We start from the raw sequence: 12,333 nt of genomic DNA, 5'->3' as shown, positions 1-12,333 counted from the left end.
TGTAATGACTCCTACTATCAGATTGTAACACTTATGATTCATCATCTCTGCTCTCAGCCTAACCTTATTGCATGCACTTGTAAGTCTCTGGATAAGTGTCTGCTAAATGAGTCGACGTAAATGTAAGAATTTCTACCTGAACAGTGGACCAAAGGGTGCTCTCGCACACGTCCGACACCCCGAAACAGAAGCACTCCGAGCAGCCCTCTGGGTTGCTCCCCTGCAGGTTGTAAAAGCCCTGTTTGCACAGGTCGCAGTCTGCCCCCATAACGTTCTCCTGAAAAAATAAACACAGAGCGCGTGGTCAGGACAACTTCAAACCTGTTACACCAGAGCAGGCCGCTATACACGAGGGCGTCCCACACCAGAGTCCTGGGCGCCGCTCCACAGCACCGTGCTATAAACCAGCGCCGGATGCAGGAGTCGGCTCTGCCGGATGTTACCTTGCACACGCAGTCCGCGCAGGGGTCGGTGTTGAGGCTGCCGGCCAGGCTGCAGGTGCAGCGCGTGCACCGGGGGAAGTCCCTGTAGCCGAACGAGCAGCGGTCGCAGCGCTGCCCGGTGAAGCCCTCCTTACACAGGCACTGGCCGGCGTGCAAACCTGCAACACAACACCAATGCCATTACACACATACACTGTATACGCCTTCCACACAGAGCTGCAGCCGACTTAAGTATTGGAGGATCTTTACGGGGTAAAAACAGCCATGAGGACATTCTGTACTCTGTGTTCTGTTCATATGTAGTGCATAAAATCAGTTTCTCTGCCCTCTGTTCATCTGTACCCCTTTCACGTGTACTGTCACACCAGTATGATTAGCTGCTTAGCATGTGCGGTCAAACTGGTGAGCTTAGAAGACTAGATTGGCAAAATTCTAGCTAAAAAAAGTGTAGCAAATGTGGCAGTGAAAACTATGAGAAGCTTAATAACGCTAATGAAAACATACTGAACCATGTAACGTAACGCTACATAGCATTAAATAAGTTACGTGCAAAAGGGTTAACGAACCTCATGTTTTCCACTTAAACAGGGGGAAACAAGAAATGGTTTTGTTTCCATATTATGGATCTTGGAGACATTATCATTTCAAGCTCAAATTGATGGAAATAGTTTGGTTGTGACAGAGGGGAAAGGGATGAAAATTTTTCTTTCTCAAGAACCGTGCAGTTAAAATACGGTAGCGCACTGTCAAAACGCATGTGCTACACGTTCATCCTTCTGAATATGCAAACCGGGTAATGACCTTTCTCCGGCTTCGCGTGGTTGTCGTCTTTGATGCAGTTGGGAGTCAGTGACCCGTTGGGATCGCACAAGCACTCCACACAAGGGCGCTCATCATACGGGGACACCTAAACGCCAGGAAGAGAAAACGGGACAAACGATCATTTGCATTCCTCGGAAAGGCAGAAGCAGAGAACAGTGTTACATTTCGAAACAAATGGCATTCATTACAGCCTCGGCGGTAGGAATCTCAATGCCCCATAACGTCCGCCGCTACAACAAATGGGCCCAAGGGTTGCGTCCAGGGCAATCACGTCCCCGAGCGTGCTCTCACTGCTTGCGCTCAAAAGCAATCAGAGTTTGACAAAGCAGAGAGCAGTTTACAAAAAGAGGCCAGACAGACAGGAAGCGGTGACTGTCGGGCTTATGCGGCAGGGTGACAAGCCCACCTTGTGAGGCCTGTAGAAGCCGTCGGCACAGGTCTCGCAGTTAACGCCAGCCGTGTTCTGAGAGCAGTTCAGACAGACGCCGCCGCCCACAAACTGCCCTTGCGTGTTCATACTCATCTTGTTGTCAGCCACCGTCTTGTTGTAGTAGCAGTCTTCCGCCTTGTTGTGGCAGTTACATTCTGTGGGGGAGCAGGCACAAGTCATGAAAAGAAGCCATTTTGTGTCAAACAAAAGCAACAAAAATAAGGCCGTTCTTATCCGAACATGACATGCATTGCTCCAACAACCATGTGACAGATGTTACATTTTGGTCCAGTGGTGAACCTATTTACATGGAATGTAATTAAAAGCTACTTATGAATGCAATTTAAATTAAAGGACCAAATACACGTCCCACCCATCTCCCAAGACTACATTTTCAGACAGTATTTGTCCATTTTCTGTGTATACTTACAGCCAAGCATTAATGCCTGAATGATGGCAAGTTGAAAATAAATCTGTTCATGAATTGAATAAAAAAAATTTTAAACCCCTGCCATGACAAATTATAAACCTCATATTGTGACAGTCTTTCAGTTTTTCTGGGCTGTCTACACACAAGAGGTTTTTAATTGGTGGGTTGTCAATTAACGACATTTAGTCTATCTAGAAAGTGAGTTTCAGGAAAAACACCATTGCCACTTGTCTGCCTATCTATTGACTATGTTAAAATGGCCCCAGGAGATACTACTGAGGACTGTACTGATTTTGAGTTCAAGCTGTCATGACTCTGACTTACTCTCACAAGTGTTGCCATCAGACAGAGTTCCAGGTTGCCACGGTTCCTGATGGTATCCGGGGCAACACTCATTACAGCTTTCCCCACACGTATTGTGCTCGCACACACACTGCAGCTTCTAAATGGACAAAAGAGGGAACAGTGGACGTTTTGTTAGTGACCAAACAGAAATGTCTCTCCTCACTGCATGTCCTGTCAGCTTCCCAGCTTTGTCTCTCGGCAAACTACTCACAGGTCCCTAACAGGTCAGCACAAAGGAGGAGGCTTCAGACAGTAACATCTGTGAATTCTGGCTTCTCGCTTAGCACTTGTGGTTTAAACACACACAGTGCACACGTTAAACCAGCGGCTCCACACGGGGCGTGAACGACACTAGCATGTGATGTCACACTTGTGCGTACTGCAAGTGCATGACACCTCTGTGTTAGGGAAGCAAGTGTCAGGTTGACAGCCCCGGGGATTACAACTGCGTCTTCCGCTTTCATCCTCTTGTTAATGTGTCTTTCTCGTTAACAAGGGGCAAACGGGCAGCATCAATTCTAGTCAATCCATAAAGGCAGCTGGGGTGGGGACAATCTGTTTTCCAGCCATCTCAGACCTCAGTAGATTATCTTACGGTTTTGAGAAAAATAAAGACTTTATCTACACATTATGAAACACATACCTTTCTTTATTTGGCTAAAATTGTGAAGCCTTATGAAATGCGAAACAGTGTGTTAAACTCAAGCATTACGACACTCATTGGGGACTTAACATTCCACAATATAATTCAAAGTTTCCACAGAATATGGGGCCTCGGATGTTTCACATATTCAACATTCTTTATTAACGAGAAAGCAGAACCTCTCCTAAAGAAATCAAAATGAAAGAAAACAAAGAGTCAAAACAAAACTATTGATTTCCTTGTCTCCTTACAGAAAGATCACTGTCAATTCCTCGCCAACTATCAACCTTGAAAAAGGTTTACTTTGTTTCAGAGATGCACAGTCTGTTTAAGTTCTCCATTAAAAATCGCACTAAAATAATTACTTGGAAAGGCAGCCCGGTTCAAATTCCTATTTCCACATGTAAAGAAGCAGCTGAATAAAAGACATAATTAGTCTCCCCTAGAGACCTGACTTTTCAGGCTGGAGCTGGTTTCCCATGGAAAGCGGGGGTCTGGGGAAGATTTACGGTACCTTGGTGACCGGATCCCAGGGGCAGCTCTGAGCGTGGCCGTAACAGATGCACATGCCTCCCACCGAGATGTCCTTGATTGAGTAGTAGTACTGTGAGGGAACACAGAGTGACATCACATCACGCATGCAGCCACCAAACTGTCTTTTCAAAACGGACTGACTCCATTGGCTGATCAGTGGACCAGAACTGACTGACCTGCTAATGGCAAATTACAGCTGCACGTGACAACTTCATTTCATTCATTTAAAACTGATTCATTTTAAATTAACAAAAAAAAAAAACGCACAGAACAGAGGAACACATAAAGTGCAGTTAATGAATCTCCCCTAATTTTTACACAATCCCATTTATCCTAATAATGTTCTGTTGTTCGCAATTCACCACTGTAGAGTTCACAACTGAGCATTTGAAAAGCAGTTTTTATGATGTACTGACCACTTAGCTGTCAGTACACTTCACTTAGGGTAAATCAAGTGTTCTTATATTGATAAAAACACTTATCCCCGGATTCATTCAAAATAGCCATCTGAGGCATTTTCTCTTAAGCCTTGTTATGTTTTAATGAATCCAGACATCAGCCAGGATATTTGAATGATGTGCATAATTGAGTCTGCTCTCCAAATTAGTTTTTGTAGGTCAAGAAAAAAAGTCAGAACAATCTGTGCTGCCTTTATGCATTTTTGCTGTTGCGCCGACGGGGGGGGCGGGAGGCTCCTGCAGTGGGCCACGTACCCGGCGCGTGACGATGGGGTCCACGTCCTTGGGGTCGCGGTAGCTGAGGGTCATGAGGTCGGCGTTGAGCGTACGGATCCTCTCCAGGCGGAGGCGAATATAGCGGGCTGACGTGAACTCCAGCAGCTCAGGGGTCAGGTCGTCAGCGCTTGGCCTGCCGTTTATCAGGGACGTGTGAATCTGCCAGGACAACACGCGAAAGCACATTTGCAGATTATCCTCATTAACATTAAGACGCTTAATCTAACATATGGCTCATATTTTGTTGCCTCAGACCTCTGACATATGTACTATATATGTAGACTCAGCTATTTGTAGGCTTTACTCCTTTATGCCACCAGGATTTTGCTGGTGGTGGGTTAGTACTTTTATTATAGAGAGAATAATGAATACATAGAAGGTGACAGTAGCCTAGGAAACCAAATAAAAAGGTCAGTTTAAGGCTAAAATGGCAGTTCCAGATGGCTACTCCCTTTTCTACCCTGCATAAGAGAGCTCTTTTTCATTCCCACACCTTGGGGAATGCTTTAAGTGGAGGGAACAGTTTCTTTTTAAACTGCAGAATCTCATTATCGTCCTGCCTCTCCAAGGAAGTCAATGACACCGCCTCTGCGTGTTGGCATTTGGGGCACTCTGAAAACACTGGCCATTGTCTGCCGTCTGCGCCAACCACTCTCGGCCTGAGCGGGTGCCAGGACTTGCCACGTGGACATCGAGAGTTCTCTCCATTCTCTGGGGTACTGAGGGCCTTTCATTGACAGCGTTACAGTCACTCTGCCTCCCACCCCCCACTCACAAAGAGGCTGGGTTTATATCCACAGGCAAACACAGGCCTCACACAACTAACCGAGGAAGATGAATTGAGTGTTATAAATGAACCAACTGCTATCGCTACGTTAGGACTGTAAAACTATGCGTGCCGGTGCACTCCATCCAAGTAGCACAGCACGTGTTTTATGGTCAACTTCTCCACATTCACGACCATACATTGGAGCTGGGATGTTCATACAATCAACATTATTTGGACGTGAGTTTGACTTCCAAGTGCGAATCCATCGGGCAAGGCACTGAACTTATATTGCTCTAGGAAAGATGGTCTAAACACATGGGTAGTAAAAGTGTAAGCAGTGGTGGTCGTCCTGTACATCATAATGTTTGGCGCAAAGGGGTGCATACCTCTCCGTGCTCCAGCGGGACGAGTCGCGAGTAGTAGGAGGTGCAGATGACCTCGTCATCCCTCTTGTAGGTGGGCGGTCCCAGACGGGGCGTGATGTTGTAGCGGGACAGGCACTCCGAGTCACTGATGGCGTAGTACTGCCAGGGCTGGTACTCCACCCCATCCAGGGAGCGTTCGAGGATCCAGTTCCCTGGCCGGGGAGAGTTGGCTGCCTTGATGATGATATAGGCCACCTGGAAGATCTAAAGACACAAAAAAACAGGGACTGGTGAACTCAGCAGTTTTTTCAGCGTTGGCTTTTATCAAAAGCAGATTGGAGAGCAGAAGACAGACTAAAAGCTACACACACAGACACTCGTGTTAGGCCTGTTTCTTTTGTCCCAAAGCAGAAACTCAGTCAGCACTGAGGGAGAAGATACCTCACGTATGTGTCACACAGCGAGAAGAACAATGCATCTTCACCACACCGCGCAGTCAAATGCCACCCATCTGACGCAGTGATCTGTCTGCCGCCATTTTGTTCAGCTGCGGTTTGCTGCGGATGAGCACAGCCTGCTGCGCTACCTCCCTGTGCATTACACAGTTGACCAGGGTGCCGTTGGGTCACCGGGGGACTACATGGAAGTTTTTTTTTGGCCTCAATGGCCAGTCTGACTCTTTCTCGTTGGGAGGGGGCTGCTGAGTCAGCGGCTTTCAAATCCTGTTTTAACAAGCATTCCAGACAAACCCCTCTTTCATCGGGCACCCCCGACTGCGGCGGGAGCTGCAAACGAGTCATCTGCCCCCCTTTCTGTTGATTTTTAACCCGTCTGGGTGCGTGCACCAATCAGACTAATGAGCTGCCACACAACAGACTCAGACAGACCGCACTCGACATTATGTGGATTTTCACAGACATGCTTTCGATGGCATTTCCAGCCCACGTAATCTGGATCATGATACCGACCGCAAGAATGCGCAAATGGATCTCGTTAACAACAAATTCTAGAGGTAGACATTTCTATAATTGTTTCCATGTGAAAATATAACCTTCAAAATGGAGAGCGAATGCATTAAAATGTCTTTCTGTTAGAATTTGTCTTTTTCCTGCATCGGTCTCTTCTTTGATACTTGAGCTGATTTCATATTGGATCGTCTGTTTGGGTGTCTCCTGGCAACCCACGGCAAAGACCCAAATAAACATGGGGCTTTCCTTAATGTTGCACAAACATTTACCCTCTGATTCTGCCACTAGCTAGAATCAGGCTTTGAACAAGTTTTGAGGGAGTCCCTGGTCCCTTTCTCCTCTTTAATCCCATAGGCATTACCTGCCCATTAATGTAGACTTATCCCCACACTTCATCTGAAGCTGGAGAAGATTCCATCTACATTCTTGATTTATCTGCCAAGACAAGTGAAGACACCGTCAGAAGCGTAAATCAAAGATGGAAAATCTATGATTACAGGGCGACGTTTCATTTACATTTCCAAAGAGCATCTCCTTCTGTATACATTCACTTTGATATGTAAATCTAATTATATGTTATTCCGTTGCTGTAGAATGTAAGTGAATAAAAACACTGACAGAGTTATTTTGGAGGAGACTAAAAAGGAGAGAATATCCTTAGTTCTCCTGGAAAACAATACAAGCGAGGCGCTCGATTCGCCACATCAAATTTGATATGGCATGAAAAACTGTAACAGGATTTCACATAGCTAAATATAAATTTTGAATAGTAGTCATGAGTCACGACAATATGTTATTGTCCACTGATGCCTCAAGCCGGGGTTAAAACGAACCCACTGTACATCCAAACAATACAGACGTATAGTTATATTCATGGAGGAATTTCCAAATTCTTTCATAAAATAACATGAGTTTCATGCACAGAGCAGTACATCAGGAGGGTCAAGGGCCTGCTGAAATCTGAATAGGCTTTTCAATGAATTTATTGTTTTAACCAATTTCCTGTACACTTCAGACTCTGAATATCCATGAGCTGGAGTACCAGAATACAGCATCGGTCAAAGATTACTTCTGAAACTACTGAAACATTTGTTGATCCTGAAATCAGATTAAACACACACCACCACTTGAAAACCGCTAGTAGTAACTGTGAAAGCATAACTGTGAATGCTCACTAGTACGGGTATGTCACTGGCAAGGTAAGATCTTGCTCAAGGGAAAAAACTCAGAGAGAAACAGGCTACCTTTTTAATTATCATCATCACAATTTAAAAGAAAATCTAAAAGGTACATCAGACTTCATTATCTTGATTCTTTGGCAGTGTACCACACCATAATAGGCACTTAGCTACACCTCACAAATCACAAAGATACCATTGACAGGGAACATCAAAATTGGCTTTCTAGTGAAACTGGAACCACTGCATCATTCAGTAGCAAGTGAGGCTAGGCAGACGGATTGATAAAGACAAGACAGGATGGATACACTTCAATTCCGTCACACAGAGTGTTGCTCCTTTAAAGAAAAGAAGAGGACTATAAACATATATGCAAAATGCTAAGCTAAATCCCCTCTCTCAAGCTTCTAATGCTTAGGTCGATGAGAGTTCACTGTTGCCCTAAGACGCCCCGGGAAAAAAACACACAGAGACCCGCCTCATTCCCCAACTCTCCCCTGGGTCAACATCTGCTGCAGGTTCGTGACCCCTGCGCACCTGGTCCAGTGGGACCGCATCCAACCCAAACAAAATCCGCAAACAGAGAGAGAGCATCTCACAAAGGGCCTCCCCCGTCGCTCTGCAAGGCTTGCGGGGATTTTCCCCATGGGCTCTGGGTGCAGTGCGTCCCCCAAGCGTCCCCTGCTGAGGACACCGAGAGGAATGCAGTGCCCTCACGGGGGCCAAACAGTTCAAATCCTCCTGGCTTCCCCAGCGGAGATTTTCTCTCGCCCACTCCAACAGCTGCAGGGACATCTTCATCATATCTGATGAAGCATATCTGGCCAGCGGATTCTTATGAATCAAACAGCTGCACTTGTGTACCTATGTCAGATTATTTGTGTTTCTATGACGTGGTCAAAAGTCATCCTTATTTGTTAAAAACACTGCTCAGGGCTTGGGATGACAAACAAGCATTCTTTAACATTTAGTGCAAGTTGGCCTCTACTTTGAGAGATCCCATGATTCAAATCAGTTCCAACAAGCCAAAGAAAATGTACACAAGTACTTTGTAATAACAGGATAATGCGTATCTCACTATTAATGTAAATTTCCCCTTAAATAACTGCCAGCATAGTGTGCATTTTTTGTAATACATCCAATTAAATGAAAATGTTTATTGCACACAACATATAGTTCAAGCATTATTCCTCAAACTTCACATGAAAGAATTCGAAAAAATGAAGCTCCAAAAATCAAAAACTCCATAAGCTTTTTTTCTCCAACTATCTGTCCCTTCAGTATTTGCTCAGAATTCATCTTGGGCAGTTTTAAACTTTGGCGTAGCAGCCTCCCAGTGCATCATACAAGCATTTATCTTAGCAGGTCAGAAGAGACTGTCTTTGAAGAGTTAAGATCAGGTGTCCTCTTCAAATGTGGAATCACTCCACTCACAAGAGGGATGCCACATATGTTACATTGCGTACAAATACAAATCTACAGAGTGACATCGGTGAGATGATGGATTTGATTTGAACCTGAAAGACTTATAACTGCATCACCCTGTGTGTCATCTGAATGTTGATTTTAGCAGCACAGGAAAGAGAGACACATGGTGGGCTCAAACAGGCGACATGTCCGGAAAATAAGGGCTAAGTTAGAAAAGGATGCCACACAATCCCCCGGTCCAAGCTCTTTATCTAATTATCAGGGGCAAACCAAACAAACAGAGGGCACCATTTGGGAGCACTCATCCTGTCTGCCCCCCAGGCAGATCAAATGGAAGACACTTGGGGTAAACAGAAAAGCTCCTGTCCAAACACCTCCTCACAACCCAGCTGTGTTGCCCCACACCACTCAACCCCCAACCCCCCCCAGACAGAGCTGACACACTGTCAAGCCTGGAACGCATAACACGACTTTTGATAGTCATAAGCCAGAGTCATATCCAGCCATAAAACCTGGCGGTCAGGTTACTCCATAGCGAAATGTACCTTGAGATAATGAAATGACACAGCACATGAGTTTGAAATCAGGGAGTCCTAGTAATTTTTTAGTTCATTGTATCTTTCTTCCTTCACAGCTCTCTAGTTGTTTTTTTTCTTTTCTTATAATCTTATGGTCCTATAGGAAACAGCTGCTAGATGCCAGCACATTATACTGTCAAATGATCACTTATTGGTTGTTGGCAGCCCTTCCTGTAAGCTTGGCTTGTGAACTGTATACCATTCTACTGAATATTCTGCTTTGCCAGAAACTGTAGGTGCTTCCAAAAGCAATTATCATAGCTTGTAAGCACTCGACATAATGCGAGATCTACATTGTTAAGCCGATGTACAATTTCACAATGTATGCATGATGTTTGAATTGCAGCAAATACATCTTGAGGGCTATGTATGGGAGAAAGCAAGGGCTAAAATCACACTCAGCATTCTAGAATTTAATAGCTGTGAACCCTGGAACCCCCAGGTCCTCCGACCCTTCCCCCATTCTAACCAAACAAAGGAGACACTCATCACTTCCATGGAAACATGACTGGTGCCAAATCAAGCCCTTTAATGTGGTCAGGCTCAGCTATGACTTCCAGCACTGCAGTCTACATTCAGATGTAATGTCTGCACTCATTAATGGTAAACTCTGTGAAAGGGTCACTGAATAGGCTTGTTTGTCTCAATTCTGACGAGTCAAATTGGGAAACTATCTTTGGTGTTTGAGCCATTCAAAGACCCAAGCCATCAGCTGACTGAAATTTGCACTTGCTAGGCAATGCACTTGCACACTTATTTGAAGGAATGATAATGTACGATTGATGTGATATGGATATCAAACATGCAATTAGGAGATTAACATTATAGCCTGGTAAATTTGACATCGTGGGCTGTGTGCCGTAAACTCAAACCACAACCGTCTCCATGTTCTCTCATTTTTGATCGATGCATGGGGTCAAAGTTCTGATGTTATCTCTCCCTATCCTGTCCATCAATTCTGTGTCATACCACAGAGCTTTAGTTTGCCACTAATTCCAGAGAAGAGACTTAGTTCCTCTGTCTCTGTGCCCTGAGCAGTGACACAGAGAATTGAATTGGTGTTTTGTTAGTTTCAGGATCTGGTAATCCCAGTGTCTCACTACTGCTTCATTCCCACTGGCTGAATCCCGTGTCGCCTGAGGCTTGTTATCCTTTCTCCTCCTGAGCAAACCTATGTGCAGACGGCCATTCAAGAGGCAAGGTTACGCTGCACACCAATGGTGAGTTAATTCCTTGTCTTAATCCCAACATCTTCACAAATGACTGGCCACACCGTGATTTCATTTAGTTTAATCAACCCTCCTTAACCGGCAGAGAGTATTATTCGTTCAATTGGACATTTGTGTGCCCTGCCTACAACCACAAGGGTCAAATTCTTTCACTTATCCCTTTAAACTGGTCCACAATACAAAACGGCAGCTAATCGCCACGGTGACACAAAAAAAAACAATTCTGCGACTGTTTCCTGCTGGCCTGTCACCAGCAGGTCTAGCTCACATCAAAGTCTAGCTCATTGGCCATGTGGCTTAGTGAAAGCACACCACTGCACTGGGCTTTCCGTCTTACTGCCTTGAAAGTACTTTTCCTAAAGGAGCTTAGCTACCAAGACCACTTCCAACATTGTGAGCAACCCACTGCAGACACTGGCATCTTGACTAATGGCTATTTCAGCTCCAGTCGAGTGAGCATCCACTATTCTGAAGGAAGTATCTACTCTGTTGCATGTAAATTCCGAATATAAGTGATTTTAACATAAATCAGGGGAAGGTTTAAGGTCTCTGAAAATGTACAAGTGCAAACAGGCTCACAACATGCTAAATTCTACTGCCTTTCTGTGCCATACCAAATGTCAACTCTCACTAGAACACAGCAGACAAATAGACATACACCTGGTTGCTGCAACAATAACATAGCATTAAGGAATTGTTTTTTTTCATACAGCATCTGAAGGAATCCATGATCCCCTGACAGACAAACGAGTGACTGTTTGATTTTCAAAGTTTGCTGCAGCAGACAAAATCATTTACCTTCACATCAGTATGCTAATTAAAGGGTATTATAGTGTCTGATGCATTCAAGCAACCCACTACCACCCAGGGCTATCCCCATCAGAGCAAGAATGTCTTGTATTCCACATCAAACAGATAAGAGCACTTTCCACTCACTCTGGACATAGGGCTCACACTATGTCATCTCATGAGAACACTAACCTCCTTTAAAGAGCAAGCTTTGAGTGTGGTCCCTCACAGGCACCTTACCCCTTATACGGACAATGCCTGAGAAACTTCCAGAGTGTAAAAGGCACAAGAGAAAAGGCAACTAAATTCTATATCTTCTATATCTACCAAGGAAAGCAGCTGTGAACGCAGCTATGCACAGAATCCAGATTGGCTTTCAGACTCAATCTCGTGGATCATTTTAACAGATGTCACATTAGCTAGATACTCTTGAATTGGTGCGGTGAACCTGAATCTACTGTCGCTACAATGGCACAGGCAGGCACACATGTTCCCCAGATTATTACAAGGCCCAAACATGAGTTTCTAATAAACAAGCACTCTCATTTATGGAATTAAAAAATAGCTAGAACTAGTTCAGGGGGTAAATATTTCCAAGTGGTTCCAGAATACAGCATTTCCTCTGTCGGCTGAAGGCTCACTAAAATG

General features: G+C 44.7%; 1 protein-coding gene across 1 annotated transcript in view; it reads right to left on the bottom strand.

Moving 5' to 3' along the window:
• lama1 (laminin, alpha 1) overlaps nt 1–12,333 on the bottom strand; it is a 54,830-nt gene that overhangs the window by 32,258 nt on the left and 10,239 nt on the right. Inside the window, exons 4-11 of the mRNA XM_036554216.1 lie at nt 5,537–5,779; nt 4,361–4,540; nt 3,628–3,717; nt 2,450–2,567; nt 1,672–1,850; nt 1,245–1,350; nt 444–601; nt 137–277 (exon numbers count right to left, since the gene is read on the bottom strand). Coding sequence (XP_036410109.1) covers nt 137–277; nt 444–601; nt 1,245–1,350; nt 1,672–1,850; nt 2,450–2,567; nt 3,628–3,717; nt 4,361–4,540; nt 5,537–5,779 — 1,215 coding nt within the window. The remainder of the gene's footprint in view (nt 1–136; nt 278–443; nt 602–1,244; nt 1,351–1,671; nt 1,851–2,449; nt 2,568–3,627; nt 3,718–4,360; nt 4,541–5,536; nt 5,780–12,333) is intronic.

Source organism: Megalops cyprinoides, chromosome 2, assembly GCF_013368585.1.
Source record: "Megalops cyprinoides isolate fMegCyp1 chromosome 2, fMegCyp1.pri, whole genome shotgun sequence".
Classification (NCBI taxonomy): Eukaryota; Metazoa; Chordata; class Actinopteri; order Elopiformes; family Megalopidae; genus Megalops; species Megalops cyprinoides.
Note: the sequence above shows the minus strand (reverse complement) of the source record. Positions and strands in the feature narration are given on the sequence as shown.